Raw genomic sequence first — 20,885 nt, forward strand, 5'->3', positions numbered from 1 at the left:
GAGCAGAGGGTGCAGGCTGGGCTATAGAAGGAGAGAAGGTGAGGTAGGAGTGGGCGAGGTGATGGAGAGCCTTGAAGCCGAGAGTAAGGAGTTGTGCTTGGGGGAATGTAATGCAACAGAGTTAGCTGACATGGTCCCTGCCCATAATGAGTTTACAGTCTATCTGATGTCACTGTTATAGTGATTTTAAAAAAAATTAATGTCCTGGTTTGTTGACCAATATCTAAAAGGATTGTCTCTGGTTTAAGGCAAATGACTCCTCATTTGTAAAAGGAATCCTCAGCTCCTGAAGATAACTAGTACCATATTCAGAGAGCTCACCTCCTCCAGGAGGCCTTCCCAGACTGAGCCCCCTTTTTCCTCTCCTCCTCCCCCTCCCCCATCCTACCTCCTTCCCCTCCCCACAGTACCTGTATATATGTTTGTACAGATTTATTACTCTATTTTATTTGTACATATTTACTATTCTATTTATTTTGTTAATGATGTGCATCTAGCTTTATATTTATTCTGATGACTTGACATTTTTCCACGTTTTGTTTTGTTGTCTGTCTCCCCCTTCTAGACTGTGAGCCCGTTGTTGGATAGGGACCGTCTCTCTGTGTTGCCAACTTGTACTTCCCAAGTGCTTAGTACTGTGCTCTGCATACAGTAAGCGCTCAATAAATACGATTGAATGAATGAATAATTGCTTCCATTGCATAATCCTCCCCACTCCACCCCCACTTGAAGAAATAAAGAATGATTTTTTTTAATGTACCAATAGCAGCACATACCCACTGTGATAAGAGGAGGTGAGTCAGAATGAATTAAAGCCCCAAATAAAGGCTCATGCTACAGGAGAATTTCTTCTTAGAAACATGAGTGTGTGCACCAGGGTAGAGAAGGGGTGTCAGAATGCTAAAACACCACTGATAAGCAGGTGGTAGAGCATTTCTTCTTGGAACAAGGAATGTTCTGCATAAGGTAGAGGAGAAGGGGTGGGAGTTACTGTAATTCATTGAGTACCTGTTTTACGCAGCTGTTGGAAGAGTGTGATAGAAATGAGATGCAGTCGCAAATGCCCTCTTTTCCTTCCCCCCTCCTTTCCTGCTTTTTTGCTTCTCCATTTTCTTCTGCTCTCCTTTTCATTGTACTTTAATGCCCCACATAATAGCTCCTCTCCTGTTTGGGGTAAGGAAAAAAGTGGGACAGTTATATGTGTAAATACAGAATATGTAGAACCACTAGTCATATTTTCCTAGCCCCGTGTAGCCGGTTCCCCACAACACCCATGAGTGTGGCCGACAAGATTAGGAGATTGAGAAAAACTTATGATCAAGAGGTTGTGATTTTTCCCTTGACCAATCAGCTGGTGAGTGGCTCAGGCACAGTTTAATCCTGAAAGAACCTGCATTCAAGTGGTGTGTTCCCCTCAGTGAAATCCTTGGGTAGGAAGAAGAAAGGAAAAATCACCTGAAAATTCTCAACACATTGTCCCCTCCCAAATTCACCAGTGCATGATTGTTTTGGAGAAAGACTCTTGTTCAGTAGCTGAGGCACCATAAACAATTAAAATATGCAGTGCAAGTTAAACCTTATTTAACATAATCGTGTTTTTGGAAGATGTCTTGTAATGGAAATCAGTGTCACATCACTCGAGTCATTAAGAACAAGGAATTTATGTTTGGAAGGGCTCAGTCATTTTATCAAAAATCCTATTTTTGACCGGCATTTGAGCCTTCCACCAATCAATCAAGGCTCTTTGTACTTAAAATGGATAATGAGACTCTTAAGGTCTTGTAAGCAATAGGAGCGGGAGAAGAAGCCATATTCAGACCTCTCTTTAATGCAAAGGAACTACAAGGAACTACAAAATGCACAAATGTAAAATTCCACAACATTTTTATCTTTTTTACTTACAAAACCATTTAAATGTGAATCCGTCATAGCAATGGCAGTTACGGTGGTTTAAAAGTATTTGTTCAGGCATGAAATGCTGTTGCCAAATTGTACTTTCCAAGCACTTAGTACAATGCTCTGCACACAATAACTGCTCAATAAATACGATTGAATGAATGAATGAATGAAGAGCAGCATGGCATAGTGGCTAGAGCCCAGGCCTGGGAGTCAGACGATCATGAGTCCTAATCCCGACTCTGCCACTTGTCTGCTGTGTGATCTTGGGCAAATCATTTCACTTCTCTGGGCCTTAGTTTCCTCATCTTTAAATGGGTGTTGAGACACTGAGCCCCACATGGACAACTTGGTTTCCTTCTACCTACCCCAGTGCTTAATACAGTGCCTGGCACATCGCGCTTAACAAATACCATCATTATTATTATTACTAAGGTAACTCCCTCACCTTGTCTATATGTTTGTGTGCCTCTGGGTCTACTTTTCTGCTGCCCTCTAGGATGTTTTCCTGTGTTTCTGTGTGTCCCTGTGAGTTTCTCTCTGAGTCGTAGTGGGTTTGTTTTTCCCATGTGTCAGATCTGAACTTAACCTTACCTTCTTGCTGCCCTTGCTTATCTTTCATCAACCCTCTCCTTAAACTTGAGAAGGAAACAGAAAATGTCGACTTTCCCTAAAGCTACTGAGTCCTCATTCCAAAATCCCTGCTAAGGACGGCAGGAACACACAACAGGGAACTGAGATTCTTGTGAGTAACAGTGTAGAGCAAACATTTCTTCCTTGAAATCAAATTTCACGTTCTGTCTGAAGACTTTGAGCCCCATGTGGGACAGAGACTGGATCCAGTCTGCCCATTTTGCATCGACCCCAGCCTTAGTACTGCTCTGCACACAAGTGCTCAATAAGTATCTTTGACAGATTAATACAGTGCTCTGCACGTACGTGCTTAACCAGTGCTACAATTATTATGAACAGAGTGCTACAAGGAATCACATTTTAAGGAAGTGCCCATTTACCTCAAAGTAGGGGAGGGATAAAAAGTAGCATCTTTCCATTGAAATGATGCCCTGTGAATTCCTTATACAAAGTTCTGCTCTAGTTTTTAAACTATCACACGGAGAAAAGCTGAAGGCTTAAACTGTAGTCATCTTTCCAATCTTTATTGCTTCCCTAGCTTTCTTTGTTGTACCCATTGAAATTCATGTTATCCCACCCTAGCTCTCTTTGTTGTACCCATGGAAATTCATGTCATCCCAATTCAAACAGGGCAACATTACTTAATTGGCTTGCATCTCATGAAACAGAGATTATAAAAAAGATTCCTAATCCTGGAAGGCCACTTGAAAGAGGGACTCTGACTGTCTCAGAGTAAATCTGTAGAAACCTCATAGCAAAATTAAAATGGCTCCAAGACTGGCAATAGAAAAACTATGAAAAGGTAGATCAGAGTTGCACAATTTCTCTGTCTCTTTTTTTTTGGTTATTTGTTCATTTTTTAAAAGGTATTATCTTACCATGTGGCAGGCAATGTAATAATAATGATGGTATTTGTTAAGTGCTTGCTATGTGCCAAGCACTGTTCTAAGCGCTGGGGTAGAAACAAGGTTATCAGGTTGTCCCACGTGGGGCTCGTAGTCCTAATCCCCATATTACAGATGAGGGAACGGAGGCACAAAGTTAAGTGACTTACCCAGGGTCACACAGCAGACAAGTGGTGGAGGTGGAATTAGAACCCACGTCCTCTGACTCCCAAGCCCGTGCTCTTGCCACTAAGCCACATTGCTTCTCAAGCATGCTAAGCATTGGGGTAGATACAAGCTAATCAGGTTGGACTCAGTTCATGTCCCACGTGGGTGTCACAGTCCCCATTTTACAGATGAGATGATGATGATGGTAGTTGTTAAGCGCTTACTATGTGCCAAGCACTGTTCTAAGCACTGGGGTAGATACAAGGTAATCAGGTTGTCCCACATGGGGCTCACGGTCTTCATCCCCATTTTACAGATGAGTTAACTGAGGCACAGAGAAATTAAGTGACTTGCCCAAGGTCACTGGCAGACAAGTGGAAGAGCCAGGATTAGAATCCTGGTCCTTTGACTCCTTGCCTGAGGGATTGAGTGGTTTGCTATATTGTACTCTCCCAGGAGCTTAGAACAGTGCTGTGCACACAGTAAGCGCTCAATAAAATACGATTGACTAACCGACTTCTGGGGCAACGACCAGTGGTCCTTGGCCCTCTCGAGTGGCCGAGACGAGGGGTCAGATGGCGTTAATATTTATTCCCCAAAACTTAGTTTTTGGTATGTTTTCCCCCAGAGCGGTGGTTGCATACGGAGAATCCCTAAAAATTATGCCTTAAATGTAAGGAAAAAAATGTGAAAAGGCGTACTCCTTCATATCCCCAGCTTGCCACCACCTAGAGATAACAAAGTACGTGTCACTGTTCCCCAGGCGATAATTTGTCAGAGATCTGTTGCAGAGAGAGCCAAAGCTTTTCCGTTGTACCTGGTAAACAACACACTTATTTAATGAAGTATGTGTTACCCAGGGCACTTCATATGGAACAGCCATGAGTGCTGGTAGATAGTATTGATGGGTCCTTGAGAAGCTAGCAGTAGGCATATGCACTTACTACTTTGATCAAAAGGCTAATTTCCATAAAAAAGAAAGTAAATTTGAAATACCTAAGAGGAAAATTTAAAAAATACCCAAATTAGTGTGTGGGGAAGGGTTCCTTATTGGGGAACAATAGGGCTTATTTTAATTTGCCTTAAAATATATCAAATTAAGACGGATCCGATCTGTTTAGTAATTATTACTCATTTGGACCATTACTTTTATTAAAAAACAGCTCTATTTCCTCCTGTCAGAAAGAGGTAAAATACATGTGCATCTGAGATGGAAAAAAATCAAATTCATCCTTCCCACAACAATCAATCAAAATTGACAGCCCCTTAACATACAATTTGTAGACCTCTGTAGTTTTCAAATGGAAACAGTCCATAACATGGAGCCAGAAGCTTTTGTTTTTTAATGTTTGATGAAGAAGCATCTGCTGAATAGGGAAAGTGCTAACCTGTAGTTCAAGAAGGTATCAGGAAATTATCATTTCTTTTCTCGTAATACTTTCTGTTTGGCCGTAAATTTAACTGGCTACCAAAGATTTATAAGTCAATGAAATAACCGTTCTAATATAATGTATCTATTTAAGCCTAAAGGAAACTTACTTCCAAACTTGACTAATTCCATCATGGAATGTGTTTCTTAAACTCTGCTTTTTTTTTAAGTGATTTAAATAGGGGAAACAGTATTACAGAGTGGGAAAGATATGGCTGAAATTTGAATTAGGAAAGAAATCTAATCATTTTAACTCTGTTAAGTTGATTTAGTTTTGTTTTAAGCAGAAATTGGAATTTATACTAGTGGTGTCAGAAAGCTCTTTGCATTTATAAATGCTCACTCCTGCAAGTTAAAAACCCTGGTTCATATTTCCCACTTTGGGTCTTGGGAGCCACTTTTCAATCATTTCTCTCTGCTAATTTTGGTGTCACCCTCATTTCTTTTTAAACGATTCATTTTGAGCAAATTTGTAAATGGCCCTGATGTGTTCTACAATTTAGTCAATTACTGTTTCAGCCTGCAAGCCTCCTGGGAAACGGAACATACATGGCCTGAAGGTACGAATTTCAATAATTGTTTCAGTAAAGTTAGATGGATTTGTAATGCTGTGTTCCACTTATTGAAATGTCAAATAAAACTGCGTTTTCTCGGGCTCTGACAAGCAGTATTTTTTTAAATGGGGGTGGTGGAGAAATTCATCGGTAATATATGCTTAATATCTATATGTTAGGATGCAGGGCTTTTTAAAGTGCAATCTTTTGGGGGTTTAAGTTTTATGCTCATAAATTTCTTAACTCTGACACCCCCCCACCACCCAAACATTGCCTTGAGAGAGACGAACGTTGAATGTATTTCACCAGTTAATTGCTAGAAACCTTTTCAAACATAGAACAGTAGTACCCCATGGCATCATTCTCTTATTTTGATTTCATTTATCCCAAAAATAAATGTTATTTTTGGGGGGCGCTTGGTTACATTTCCCAAATTCTGTGTCACAGAATAAAGCTGCTACTTGAAAGGGCAACGATTCTCTTCTGCTCTTAAGCCATTTCAAAATTAATTACTCGCACCCCACTCTTCATTCAGCCAGGCTAGTTTAGTAGGGCATTTCTATGAGTTTTAAAGCAGTCAATGGGATCCGGGACTTCTGGCCCTAATTTCTGGCAGAAGCAGAGGGCCTAAGATCCTGATCTCACCACTCATTAACATTGGCTGCGTTCTTTAAGGGAAAGTCATCTGTGCCCTTTATGAACTTTTCATCATTTTCGACCCCCACCCCCAGAGCAAGAGAATGATGGCATCTTCTTTCTCTGTTTATTCCTTCGTCCCAGGGTAGTTTAAATAGGCATTTTAAAGCGTAAAGGGCTTAGAGAGCAGTGCGTCGGGCGTCGGGTAATGTAGCACAGTAACCTACATAATGAATAGGCTCCCAACCATGGGCGGGCCTAGCAACAAGCTAATTAACCTTCATAGTGAAATGAGAAATTTATGGCAGATTACAGGTTAATTAGAACCGTGTCCTTTCAACACAAATGCCTGATAAAGATTTTTTTTTTCTTTTTCCTTTGCCTGTAGGTGAACACACGCGCCGGGCCCTCTCATCATAGCAGCCCAACAATCTCAGAGTCACTTCCGGGCAATAGGTGAGAGTCTGTAATTGATGGGTGCCTACCTGGGATTTCTCTTTAAGAAGAAATCGGAGGATAATTAATAGAAAGAAACTTCAAAACTTCAACAGTTATATCTGCTCAGCCACACGTGGACCGAGCATATAGACATCCATGTAGAAAGACTAAATTAGACTGAAATTGACTAAGAAATGGTGTGATGCAAATTTCTTTTTTTGTCTTGATATAGCTTTGGATTATAATTGTACTTCCATGTTCTTTGGATATTTTTTAAGAATGAGTGGGTCAGGATATTAAGAAAGGCTAATCAGTGGTATTTATTGAGCGTTTTCTGTAAACGTTTGGGAAAGTACAGTACAGTAGAATTGGTCGAGGCAATCCCTGGCCATGAGGAGCTTAATGTCTCCCACCTGCAGGTGGTCTCCATACGCGGTGCTTCTCTCTTGTTCCTTTTCTTTGGGGAGCTCATTGCTCACTTGCCTCTTGACCGGATGGTGAGGAACAGAGGGTTTTCTGTAGCTTGTCAAGTCTGTTCCGTGAAGGCTTTGGTGGCTGTTCAGAGCATCACGGGCTTGGAGGAGAGACTTCAGAGTTTCTTCTTGTCCATATTCTTGCTCACAAGCACCACTTGACCTACATTTGCCCTCATTAATGGAGCGAGATCAACAGATCTCTAAGGAAGGCCATCCACCACCATCCTAAGAAATGTGTTCTGTTTTCATATACCTTATTGGAAACAATATATATTTTTTTAATGGTATCAAGAATTTACTATGACCAAGGCACTGTACTAAGCACTGGAGTAGATGTAAAGCTAATCAGGTTGGACATAGCTCATGTCTCATATGGGGCTTAGTCCCCATTTTACAGATGAGGGAATTGAGCTCCAGAGAAGTGAAGGGACTTACCCAAGATCATGCATCAGACGAGTGGCAGAGCCGGGATTAGAAACCAGGCCCTTCTGACTCCCAGGCCCGGGCTCTATCCACTAGACCACTCTGCTTCTCCTGTTGCTTCTACTTCCTAGCCAAAAAAGTGGGCTTTTTAGTAGGCATTTAGACTTTTTATTCTCTGCCCTGCTGAGATGCCTATTTTCTCTTCCTGAGCATTTTGATTTGTATGTTTTGACCCTTGGCATTTTGCTCCTCTGTTTTTGAGCTGATGCCTAAACCCAAAAGAGTCACGAGAAAACATCGGAATGTATTTTGCCGGGTGATCACACAATAGGAACCAAGTAAATACTCTTCATGCTGATACTTTAAGAAACAGTGCTTTTAGTCCTGATCACATCTTGCCATTAAAATCGCTATTTTTCATCTCCAGCTTAAAGAAGTCATCCGCTGAACTGAAGAAAATATTAGCCAATGGCCAGGTAGGTGTTATCGCTTATTAAGATCCGGCCACGGTGTTAACTCATTATCGACCATTTATTTGTACCCTATTATTTCGGGAAGCACCCGAGGAGCCCAAATGTGCCTGTGTCACAAATGAATCCCGTGGCTTAATTTGATTGACAGAGCAATTTGCCGCCCAGGCTTCAATGGTGCTAATCGGTATAAGCTTCCAGTAGATTGAAGCCCCACACACGGATCCCCACCCCCAGCTCCCTACCTTGGTTTAAAAAATGTGCATCAATTCCAAACAGCCGAGCCCACCCCTGGATTGTGAGGATGTGGCTGTGGCATTTCGAAGGAGGTGCGTTGAAGTTGCCTTCCAAATGGAAAGGAAAGATCATCCCTTCCTGACTTTCCCTTCGCGTCGGGAAGCAAACTGGCTTTTCCGCGGCCCCCTACCTTTCTCCAGTGGCTAATCCAGGGTAGCACAGGAGGTGATCCAAAAACCCAGCGTCCCTCCCCTTGCAATTGTTGGAGAAATGGGACTCAAGGGTATCGCATTTCCCAAGTGCTTAGTACAGTGCTCTGCCCACGGTAAGCACTCAGTAAATACGATTGAATGAATGAACGAAGGTAGTCATTTCTCTCCAGTTTTGATGCATGTTGCCCGGCAGATCTCAGGTGGGGTAATCATTTTAAAGACACCCTGCTAAACGAAGCAGCCTACAGGAGCCAGCCTTCTTCAGTAGGAGCATAAATAAGTTTTAATGTTTGTTGTAGCAGGAGCCTTTTGAGGCTTAGAGGCAGGCACCTGTCCGTTGCGATCAAGCTTGCCTATTAGGCTGTATTGACTGAGACATCTGTGTCACCGCAAATAAAAGACTCTTATTGATTTTCTTAACTGCTGTTCACTTCCCCTCCATGTTTAGAAGGCTGAAATCTTAATTATCTCAGATGCGCATTGAGTGCCTTCACACGCTGACCTCTCCGAGCCTCATTGGCATTTCATGAATCAAGTAGTTGGAGTGGGGCATGTCAAGAAGACAAAGCCCCACTCTTCGGGCTTGTCCTTTAAAATCACCTGTAACATTGTGGGCTAATAGACCCGCATCCCTCTGTAAGGTACAGTAGGGCAGCAACACTGCTGCCCTGTTTACTAATCTGAAACATTTTGGACAAGAGACCATCACTTTCTCCCAAGCTGGGGGTGGGGTGGGGGGTGGGGAGGTGATGCGTGCATGCAAGCGTGGACGTGTGGTATGATTAACTGTAGATTTCGAAACATATCCGTGGCCTCAGCAGTTGTGAAGAAGTGCCTGTTGGAAACAAAGTCTGTCCAAAAGCACAAGGAGTGGAATTAGGGTAGAGTTTCTTCAGCACACATCTCAAGTGTGTTTACATTCTGGGTACTTATTATCATTTACAGAAGAAAAACTCCTGTGCTCTTCAGGGGGAAAAATGTATTTCAGCATTAGCCCAAAGTGGGATGTTGTGAATTCCAGCGCTTAGAACAGTGCTTTGCACATAGTAAGCGCTTAATAAATGCCATCATTATTATTATTAATTCATTATGCCGGGAAGTGGTCAATTAACTGTGATGGATTTTTTTCTAACAGCCATTTTGTCAGCCACAAGCCACCAAACCAGAAAGGCCATCCTCATGTTTTCAGTTTTCCCGCTTTTATCGAGTAGGGTGAAATTGTGTCTGTGTGTGTATTAGATGAGATTAGTAATCTCAGGTCAAGTACAAATAAAAGGGAGATTTTGAAACGTGGGTGATTGAAGTGTAAAATGTTTTCGTGCTTTCCTATAATGAAAATAAATCACTGTTTTTGGTATCCCTAAGGCTTGCCCCCAGAAAAAGGACTTCAGAAATAAGTAAAACACCTTCCTTAGTTCCCCATCCTTGAGTGGTTCGATGTTGCATTGTAACCATCCAGTAAGCAATCGTACCTAGTGATGTCTTAACATGCACAGTTGTGCGAATTGATGGATTTCTGGTCCGAATGCTGACATTGCTTGATGTGGAAGGCGTAAGTCACGCTTAATGTTACTTTAACATTGCAGCATAGTTTGTTTTTTAATTTATTTCTACTCTGAAGCATTAATAATGATTTGCCTTTTCACTAGCCTCCACTTAGGTTTAATAAGGAATTCATATTAATCATTAAAAAAAGGGACATGATTCTTCAAGATAATCAAATATTGACAGGTTAGAAATAGCTTTCTGCCTAGGTTCATTGATATAGGTTATGTGATATAAATATTTATTTCTTTTCTGTCACTCAGCGTAAATGCCACCAATTGATTCCGCATTGATAGAGTGTCAACAGTTCATAAGAAACATTTGACTGGCTCGTGTTTTCCGATTAGTCCCCTGCTCTATAAAGTGGGATTTACTAAATCTCTCCAATTGTCTGCTCATAGAGTGTGACCGCTTTCAGAAACCGTTATTGCTTCGATTCGTGAAGCCAAGGTCTAGTAGCAGGACTTAGTTTATGTTGGCGCTTTACATATAAAATAAGGATTAATTGAGCATTTGGATTTTAATGATTTATAAAAGATGGGCGCTGATTCTTCCACCATTACAGGCAAGCCATAAACAAAGAGAGTTTTGTTTCTGATCCGTAATTGAATTCATTTTATCTTCCCATTCATTTGATTAGTATCGTTACCTAATCAAGCTCATCTGTTCAAGGTTAGCGTTCAGTCTTGGGTTGGAGGCAGAGTTGTCCTGTTATCGTTTGATGATGGAGGATTCCATTTTTCCAAGAAAAAATAAATTAATCGCGGTACTTTTCAGCATCTTTATCGGATGCTGTAAATCGGGCTGCATCTCAGATACTTCTTGGCGTGTTTCTTTCTAGATTGTAAGCTCCTGGCAGGCAGGAATTGTGTGTGCTGACTCTTTTTGTATTGTACTCTGCCAAGTGCTTGGCACTAAGTGCTCAGTAAATACCATCAGTTGATTAATTGACATCCGTTTGCTCCACCCCAATTTGAGTACAGTGAGGTCAGCTTCTCATTGTTCCTTGCTCTGAAGCAGTTAGAAAAAGCTCATAAAAGTCAGTTTGAAAAAAAAACGACCATAACACAAAGTTCTGCCAGTGAAAAGCAACCCTGGTCTTGCCTTCTCTGTTTTTGGAGGTTTGATTTATTGGTTATTGTCATGTCTTCTCGTTTCTATTCAACAAATACAAAAATATTTGGAAATTTCAAATAAGTTCCTTATTTTGTAGAAAGTTCACTGTTATCCACTTTAAGTCCCTGAAAGCTAGGTTTAAACACACAGTAACCATAGATGCTTCTCATCCATTCCAGGTCCTGAACCTAATCCTGCATTTGTGATATGAGTTCGTATGTTTCATATGAACACCCCATCTGCCATTCATTCATTCATTCATTCAATCGTATTTATTGAGTGCTTACTGTGTGCAGAGCACTGTACTAAGCGCTTGGGAAGTACAAGTTGGCAACATACAGAGACGGTCCTTACCCAACAACGGGCTCACAGTCTGGTCATATTCCTTGCACATCCTTCATTTTAGCACTCCTTTTTTATGCACATTAAACTCTTACTTTGTGCCAGGCAATCTACTAAGTGCTGGGGTAGATATAAGCTAATCAGGTTGGACACAGTCCGTGACCCACATGGGGCTCATGGTCATAATCTCCGCTTTCTAGGTGAGGTCAGTGAGGCCCAGAAAAGTGAAGGGACTTTCCCAAGGTCACACAACAGAGAAGTGTGACACAACACAACTCCCAGGCCTGTGCCATATCCACTAGGCCGCACTGCTTCTCCTTCACTACAACATTTGCTTTTCAGGTTATTTACGGCATTATCATCCCTGGTGTCAGTCACTCCTATCATCCTCTCTTTGTTCCTGTCTGCCATTAGCCCATCCTACCTCCTCTTTCTCCCCACCTCCCCCAACCCCCAAACCCATTCCCTTCGCCGATGGTCACATTGTCACATCCCCTATTGGGTTCACAAATGGCACAGCCACCTTTGAGTCCGGTATTTTTATTTTCAGCACCTAGCCTCCCTCCACCTTGGCTCACTCAGGCAACCCTATTGAGTGCTAACCATATGCAGAGCACTGTACTAAACGCTTGGGAGAGGATGACCCAGCAGAGTTGGTAATCCGGTTACCTGCCCTCAAGGAGTTTTCAGCACTTCTGGCCCAGAAGCAGTGTTTGGGGATCTGGGGAAGAAACCAAGAGGGTCCCAGTTTAGAGAGGAGGGTTGGGCCAGGACCAGGAGTCGCTCCAGAGAAACGCTGCAAATTCAGGTGAACTTAGACTGCTGCAAGGCGGTGCTTATGACATCAACAAATGGCAGTGCGTGTGAAGTGGCACGGCCTAGTGGACGGAGCCCGGTCCTGGGCGTCAGAAGGACCTGGGTTCTAATCCCGGCTCAGCTGTCTGTCTGCTGTTGTGCATACAGGGTCTGGGCCTCAGTTAACTCATCTGGAAAATGGGGATTGAGACTGAGAACCCCATGTGGGACTGGGACTGTGTCCAACCCGATTTCCTTGGGTCCACCCCAGTGCTTAGTACAGTGCCTGGCCCATAGTAACTGCTTAACAAATGCCACAATCATCAACATTATGGCCTGTCACGTCACAAGTAGCTGTGTGTCCAGGATCCCACAAAGGCTGTCAGTGGCCACCCCTGCCTCCTTTGGACTTCCATTTCCTGAGCCACTTTATAGCTGTGGAAGTACAAGCCAGACGATATTTTCTGGAAATCCCATCAGGCTGGGAGCAGTCCTGGTTATGCCTGACTAAGCCAGATCGCCATTTCATCAAATGGTTAGGTATCTGGATGGCTTTTATCAATTGGTCAATCAATCAATGGTATTTATTGAGCATTTACTGCATGAAGATCCCTATTCCGAGCACTTGGGAGAGAACATGTTCCCTACCCTTTGCCTGCTAGGTGACCTTGGGTAAGTCACCCCACCTCTCCGTGACTCAGCTTACTCATCTGTCAAATGGTGGGGTCAAGTGCCTGTTCTCCCACCCCTTTAGGGTTTAAGCCAATAATTCATTGAGTCGTATTTATTGAGTGATTACTCTGTGCACAGCACTATGCCAAGCACTTGGGAGAGTCCAGTATACGAATAAACGGGCACATTCCCTGCCCACAATGAGCTTGGGGCCCTTGAGTTTGGTCCCAGACTAGATATTTAGTCATAAACACCTGCAATATTCCATATAAACATATGTCCACATTTGGAATTAATGCCCCTCTCCCCTTCTAGACTGTAAGCTGCTTGTGGGCAGGGAGTGTGTCCGTTATATTGTTGTATTGGACTGTCCAAGTCAATAAATACTATTGATTGAATGGGATGTGATGCAGTATGAGTAGATTGGGCCCAGTCCCTGTGCCACATGGGGTTCACAGTCTGGGAGGGGGATTATGGGTATTGAATCCTCATTTAATAATAATAATAATGATGGTATTTATTAAGCACTTACTATGTGCAAAGCAATGTTCTAAGCGCTGGGGAGGTTACAAGGTGATCAGGTTGTCCCATGGTGGGCTCACAGTCTTCATCCCCATTTTACAGATGAGGTAACTGAGGCCCAGAGAAGTTAAGTGACTTGTCCAAAGTCACACAGTTGACAGTTGGAGGAGCTGGGATTTGAACCCATGACCTCTGACTCCAAAGCCCGCGCTCTTTCCATTGAGCCATGCTGTTTCTCCACGGTCACTGAGGCCCAGTAAAGTGACTTGCCCAAGGCCACGCAGCAGGCAGGTGGCAGAGCCAGGATTAGAACCCAAGTCCTCTGCCTCCCAGACCTGAGTACTTTCCATCTAGACCATACTGCTTCTCATTGTTGAGTTTGTGACGGACAGGCAGTGAAAGAAGCATGCAGATAAGGTAGCTACAAAACGGAAAAAGTTGACATTTTTTTTTTGTTTGTCCAGGATTCATCCACTGACCGGAGGAGCATGTAGTAATTAGTTGACTGTACATAGCATCAGTCAGTATGCGTTTTCATACATCTGTATCCTGAATCAGCGTTTAAGCATTCCTCCATCAACGTGGGGTTTTTTTGTGTTTTGGGGTTTTTGGGGGTTTTTTTTAGAATTATTTGAGCTAGGACCTGGCAAAAAAGCTGTTTCTTCAGCTTGCAGTTCGGTTCCAATGTATTCGTAATTATCACAGCTCTCAGAAGCTTCAGCCCTAGAAATATATGGAAGCAAAATATTTCCCTTGATGAATGAAACACTGCTTTATTCAATTGGTTGAAGATTAGAGCATAGTAAAATATTTAAAGCTTTTCTATAATGGTCTGAAAGCAAACTATTTTTTTTCCAGGTGATATTGAATTAAAAACTCCATCCATTTTCTGTTCATGCAAGCCTGTGCAATTCCCTGGAAATTGATTTTTTTTTCCCTGCAGCTTACTATAGCTTCTCTCAGGCTTTAACTGTATGGAAAGCAGGCCTTTTATTGAATTTACTTAGTGAATAGATAAAGTTGGCAGTTAATTTTTAAGCAACCGAACCAGTTGGTAGAAAATTACCGACTGCATCAAATAAAATCTGATTAGTCTTAAAAGATGTGGAGAAAAATAGTAATTTATTAAAAGACTATTTTCATATTAAATAGTATTTTATTAAATAGTAAACCACAACACCTATCTGTGACCTAAATCAGGTTCGTAAAAAACCAAAGATGCCCTAAATCAAAGAAATACTTTTTTAATATATGGACTAATCAAGAATGGTTTGTTGGGTGTGAATACTACATTGGTCTACCTTTTTTTTCATTTATACAGTATATGCTGCATTGAAAACACATTGCCTTGGCATTTTTCCATCAGCAGCGAATGACTTGGCCTGGCATTGTGCTACTAAGATATTGCTAAATTGTAATTTGCTCTTTTCAAAGAGAAGCTATATTTACATTAGGAAAAGCAGTATACATTATCCAGTTAGCTTGACATATGTTAATTATCAACTAATCTCAAAGCTTTATATGGTCTGATTTATAGGTCATTTATAAGACAACAGTATTAGGGCTGCCTGGTTTTTGGAGGGGTTTTTTTGGGTTTGGTTATTTTTTTGGTGCAGAGGATTGGGGCTTTTCTACTTTGGTTTTTTGCTCCATGCAGCGTGGTTTGGCTTTGGGTATATTCCATGCTGCCGACCCTTTTCCTATCAGTATCTTTGACCTGACCCTTTTGAGCTATATTATATCATTCCATTTTGACACCTTTTATCAAACTTTAATGAAATGACCCAGGCAAACAAATTGTCATTAAACTTTCCATCACTTTGTCCCTTGGTATCGTCTTTTATAAATTGGACAGCAAATGTTGTATTGATCTTCTCATTCTTGCAGCTGAACTTGAAATGACCCAGACTGCTTGTTGTTTATGGCCCAGAGTTGCTTTTCCTTGACATTTCCATCCCCAGCATGACACTTCTTTTGTTTTTCTTTCTTTCTCACGGAGATGAATGAACAAGACATAGAAAATCGAGAGCCCCTCGGTCACGGCAACGGAGGTACAGTCTACAAGTGAGTAGTCCAATTGGTTTAAACTTTTGGAACCTAGTTATGCCAAGTCCTGAATTTCTTGGGCAGGAAAGTGGGCAAGGACCTTCAGCCCCTTCTTAGGAGAGATTTTTAAGGGCCCCATCTGCTCTGAAATTTCCTTTCCCAAGTTTACTCCCGAATACTGCAGGGCATCTATTTTCTCAGCTAACACTTGGAAGGGTGCATTTATATTGCCGTTTTAATATTTCTGAGGTCGGGGCTCTCCTGGGTAAACCGTTAATGGTCTACTTTTGGCTAAGTGCACCTTAAACTGGACCGACGTTTAATGTATTTTTTTCCTTCACTCTTTTTTTAAATACTATTATTCTTTTTAAATTTCCTAGTGGCCCATGCTAGTCAAGGGCTTCCCACGATACCCAATGGAAGCCGAGCCTTATAAAGTACCACGGCTGCGCCCCGTGTCAACAGAGTTATTAAAAAACCTTCTTCCTGTTGTATTTTCTTCTCTCCTCACCCCATCCCCCTGAGAGGATTGCCATACGTTGATGAATATGTTGTTATAAACTTCCCCCAAATTTCTGTTGCAGTGATCATACCCTGAAGGAGTGTTCATTTTCATATTCAAAAAATTGTAACAGGAAAGAAATAGTTTTCTCAACAGGGAAGTCTCTCTCAAGCAGTAATGCCAAGTTTAAACTACATAATGTAATATCTGGTACTTAATAGTCTGCAGTGGTGTATGAAAAATATTCCACTAGGAATTAAAAAATCCATACTCTGTAAGAAAGCCCCGAGGGAGTAATAAAGCTTTTTCTCCAGAGAGCTGTTTACCATATATAGTAACCCTGCATCCTATTATGACTTTGTTTATACCTCAGACATTTTTAACTTTGATATTAACCTATATTTTAACGTTGTAAACGAAGCCATTTATTTTCTAATTGGTGACTGATGTCTTCAGATCCTTAAGTTCTGACTAACTGCACAAATACAAATGAAAATGCATCCCCTAATCGCAGAAAGAGTGCATCCTCCCCTGTGCTCCAGACCTGAAGAGAATGCGATGGATCCGAGGTGGGATTTTGGCCACGAAGCATCCCAGCCCTCGCCTTCTAGTTGGGAGTCAGTCACCTGGGCCTTTGACAGCAGCCAGGGATTTGGCTCCTTTTCAGCTCTTGTGACTACTGGCGAAGAAGGACATGCTGTCACTCTGGGTATCTGTAGAGGAGGAACACTGGTCTGATTTAGAAAAAAAATAAAGTCTAGGCCTGGGTTCCTTGAGAGATATTTATTTTCCATCTTTATCTCTATCCGTTTAAAGTAAGCTTGGTCAGAAGCAGGTACCACAAAAAAGACCTGCTTCTAAGAGTTTTGAAGCCACAGTTCTGTGTCTTTGTAACCAAACTGAAGTTGATCTTCTGGCCAGCGATAAATTTGTCTTCTGAGAGTGATGCGATGCCTTGTTCCTGGCCTCTAATTTGTTGGGCCTCCTCTCTCTTCTTTGTGCCTTTGGTAGTTAGACACATAACCATTAAGGACTTAATAACTAAGGCGTTTAAGGATTCCTCCAGTCAGGTCAGTACACCCGGTTCTCCTATAACATGAGAGTTAAGATCTTGGGCGACGTCACTTTCATAAATGCGTGGTCAGTGGCACGCACCTGTTCCAACCCTGCACACGTGTCACCTTGACTCGCTCCCTTTGATCTATTCCCCCCCCCGCCCCCCCCCCCTCCGCCGCACGGCACTTATGTATATATGTATAAATCTATAATTCTATTTATATTGATGCCTATTGTTTTGGTGTCTGTCTCCCCCCTTCTAGACTGTAAGCCCAGTGTGGGCAGGGATTGTTTCTCTCTCTGTTGCTGAATTGTACTTTCCAAGCGCTTAGTTCAGTACTCTGCACACAGTAAACACTCAGTAAATACAACTGAATGAATGAAACAAAGAATGAAAAATCTGAAGTCAATTCTAGATCTTCATACTGCCCTGCAGTCCACCAAAACTATGTGGTTCACCAGGACCTTTAAATTTCAACCAAAGGAAGTGTCTTTCCCTTCCTCCGAAGACTGTATATTTTAAAGAAGCGAACAAGACACCACCTTAGTGCAAAATTAAATACCTACATATAGCCAGATTGCATTATAGACCTTGACACCCACAAATATTTATGCTTTCAGTAAATCAATAAGCATTTGTCAAATACAATTAATTATGTATGTTTCACCAACTCCCCTCTCCCAGCATTTACCATTAGGAGTTGGTTTCAGAAGACAATGTAGATTGTATCTTTTAGGCTGAGTTCATGTGACTGTATGTATCTTTCTGTCTTTCCCTCTCTCTCCCCCTTCCTCCCCTGTTTTTACAACTTTACACTTGGTCATATCCATTATGGCAAAGATCTATTATCAGCATTCAGCAAACATGACAGGGTGTCGCAGGTCTGTGAGCAGAAATTTTCAGACTCTGTTTTCACCCAAATTAACCATTATTGAAATAGTTTATTGAGATGGAAATATTGATCACTCTTCACTCTAACCTTGGCTTAAGGGAAGAAAGCTGGGGCATTGGCGGGTTTTAAAGACACTAAATTTCATTAAAAATATCTCATTTATTTGGTCATTGTTTTCCTCCCCTTTTTTTATGGCCTCTATAGCTTTACCGCTTTGGAGATAGGGATCTTGGCTTTATTTTTATGACAGTATAATTATACTTCAGAAATACACTTGATTACTGTGGCTAACAAAATTGTTCCAGTATATTGGCTTGGGCAATATTGCTATACAAACAACTTTTCAGTCAATTGAGCCAGGCAAAAATCAATACTTTATTGCAATATTTTTAGTGAGAACTTGCTGAATCTAAATGTCCCTTCCCCCTTTTGCGAGAGATATATTTTAGAGTTCTAAGGCTTCCTCTTAATACTATCACTGTTTTTTTCCCCCGGAAACTCAAAAGATATTTGCTTAATTAAGCAACTGTGCGCAAGTGCACAAGTTGTGATAAACAGGCCAAATTAAGCAAATGGCTTTTGGACTTGGTTTTGAAAGACAGTATCATTAATATTTCCAAAATTTAGAGAGGTGTGTGCGCGTATGTGTTTTTAATGTGCTACTCGAGGAAAGCGTAAAGATCAATGTGATTTCGACTGTTTTTTTCTCCCCATCATCTCTTCAGGCATCCAAAACTCAAGATTTGATCATTGGAGTCACAGCTTAATTATATTCTTACAATAGGGCTTGTGGTGCATTTCCAGATTTACAGCTGATTTTCTAATCTTTTCCTGCTATTTTTCAGAAGTTGATATGAGGTGGAAGGTTTAAGCTCTAGGTAACTGCTCAGCAGTGGAAACTATTTGTATACTGCAGCATCTAGGGTATTTACTTAAATTGCTTTTTTGAAAAATAATTCCCTGGCAAGTCCAAGAGGCATTTACTGAATGCACCTTTCAGCATAATTTTTTTTTTAGTTCCATCATTGGTTACTTTGCTCTGCAAGACCATGTTTTTGTTAACTTGATACCTTACTGAAGCAAAATATTTTTATATTCTGATTCATAGAGTAGCATATACATTCTTCCACTGAATTTGAGTTGCGAATGCATTAACTCAGGGGGAAAAAAAAGGTGGGATATTTGATCCATGAACATTAGGCATATTTTACCATTTAGCTGCAGTGAAATTTTTTCTGATATAGCTTTGTTAGACTGCACTGTCTCCTTTTCCCTTAACTTTAACAGGAGGTTTCCTTGATGGTATTTAAACATGAATTTATGATATTACTGCTAAAAGCAGAGTTTGTAGCTTCTGTTTTGTGAAATCGAATAATAAAATGAAAAATGTGGAGACAAAATTAGAATTTGCTCTAGGGCACAATCAATATAGCATTTTAACAAGCTTAGTGTATTTAGAAAAGTATGTATTATGTAAGGTTCGCCAACATACTGATTCTATTCTGTCTGCTTACTGTAGCAGCAAAATGTAACAGTATACTTAGTCAATAAACATAAAGTCCCGATTAAACCATAATTACATTTTTAGAAAAGTTATCTAAGAATTATGACTAAAAACAGATTTTCTCACAGCAACTAAAAGTTTCATTTATTTATAAATAATGTTCATATGTATATATATACATATAAATCATGAGAGTAAAAGCAGAGGATGTTAGAAGTTGAAAATTAAGAACCCTGTTTTGCCCTTTGAATATCTGAAGTATAAAATATAAGCATATCCCACATATGTGCACTGTGCATGCAAATCCACGTTTATGTACAGAATCGACATTTTCTCCCTTAGTTTACCCTACAAAATGGTGATTTTGTGGGGAAGGCCTGTGTCTGTAGCAAAAGAGCAGAGTAATCAGAAGGCAGCCTTGCTCCTCAAAACCTTCCTTAGGATGAGAGAGCATTATTGTCCTCTCAGGAGGTTGGGAATGCACTTAGGACAATTACTCTCGCCTATTCAAAACCTTGCTGAAGGCCCATCTCCTCCAAGAGGCCTTCCCTGACTAAGCTCTCCTTTCCTCTTTTCCCACTCCCTTCTGTGTCACCCTGACTTGCTCCATTTATTCATCCCCCCTCCCAGCACCGCACCACGTATGTCCATATCTATCATTCATTTATTGATATTAATGTCTGTCTCTAGACAGTAAGTCGTTGTGAGCAGGGAGTGTGTCTGTTTATTGTTATATTGTACTCTACCAAGCACGTAATACAGTGCTTTGCACACTGTAAGCGCTCAGTAAACACGACTGATTGACTGACTGACTGACTGACCTTTAATTGATATCGGATGGTTTACATGTGTGCCAACCTGCTGCACATAGATTTCTGTAACTATACATTCTCTGGCCTATGGTTTTGACATTTTCCTGCTGGGGTCTTGAGTCATTCATTCTCTCCATCATCACAAAATGGTTGTCATTGAGCTTTTGAAATGTCACCCAAGTTGGGCTATGTGTAGGATGGGTGGGGTAGCTGAGATGTGTGTTGGAAAGGTAGTTGAAAAAACATACTGTCCAGATCTTGCAGGCTTCAACAGAAAGATCCACATTTCTTGCTCCTTAAAAATATCTCTGTGTATAATAATTATGGTATTTGTTAAGCGCTTACTATGTGCCAAGCACTGTTCCAAGCGCTGGGGTAAATACAAGGTAATCAGATTGTCCCACGTGGGGCTCACAGTCTCAATCCCCATTTTACAGATGAAGTAACTGAGGTGCAGAGAAGTTAAATGACTTGCCCAAGATCACACAGCAGACAAGTGGTGAAACCAGGATTTGAACCCACAACCTCTGACTTCTCAATGAATTCTTCAGGTTTTGGTCAGTTCACATCTGGTTCATTGACTTCTTTTTTTTTTTTTTGCTCTTTTCCCCACCTGATTGGAAG

At 41.2% G+C, this 20,885-nt stretch overlaps 1 protein-coding gene across 2 annotated transcripts in view; it reads left to right on the forward strand.

Moving 5' to 3' along the window:
* MAP2K5 (mitogen-activated protein kinase kinase 5) overlaps positions 1-20,885 on the forward strand; it is a 241,509-nt gene that overhangs the window by 37,529 nt on the left and 183,095 nt on the right. For both annotated transcript variants that reach the window (XM_038767364.1, XM_038767365.1), the window contains exons 5-8: positions 5,530-5,570; positions 6,589-6,656; positions 7,965-8,013; positions 15,448-15,512. In XM_038767364.1, the coding sequence (XP_038623292.1) occupies positions 5,530-5,570; positions 6,589-6,656; positions 7,965-8,013; positions 15,448-15,512 (223 nt within the window). The remainder of the gene's footprint in view (positions 1-5,529; positions 5,571-6,588; positions 6,657-7,964; positions 8,014-15,447; positions 15,513-20,885) is intronic.

The sequence above is a fragment of the Tachyglossus aculeatus genome, chromosome 26 (assembly GCF_015852505.1).
Source record: "Tachyglossus aculeatus isolate mTacAcu1 chromosome 26, mTacAcu1.pri, whole genome shotgun sequence".
NCBI lineage: Eukaryota > Metazoa > Chordata > Mammalia > Monotremata > Tachyglossidae > Tachyglossus > Tachyglossus aculeatus.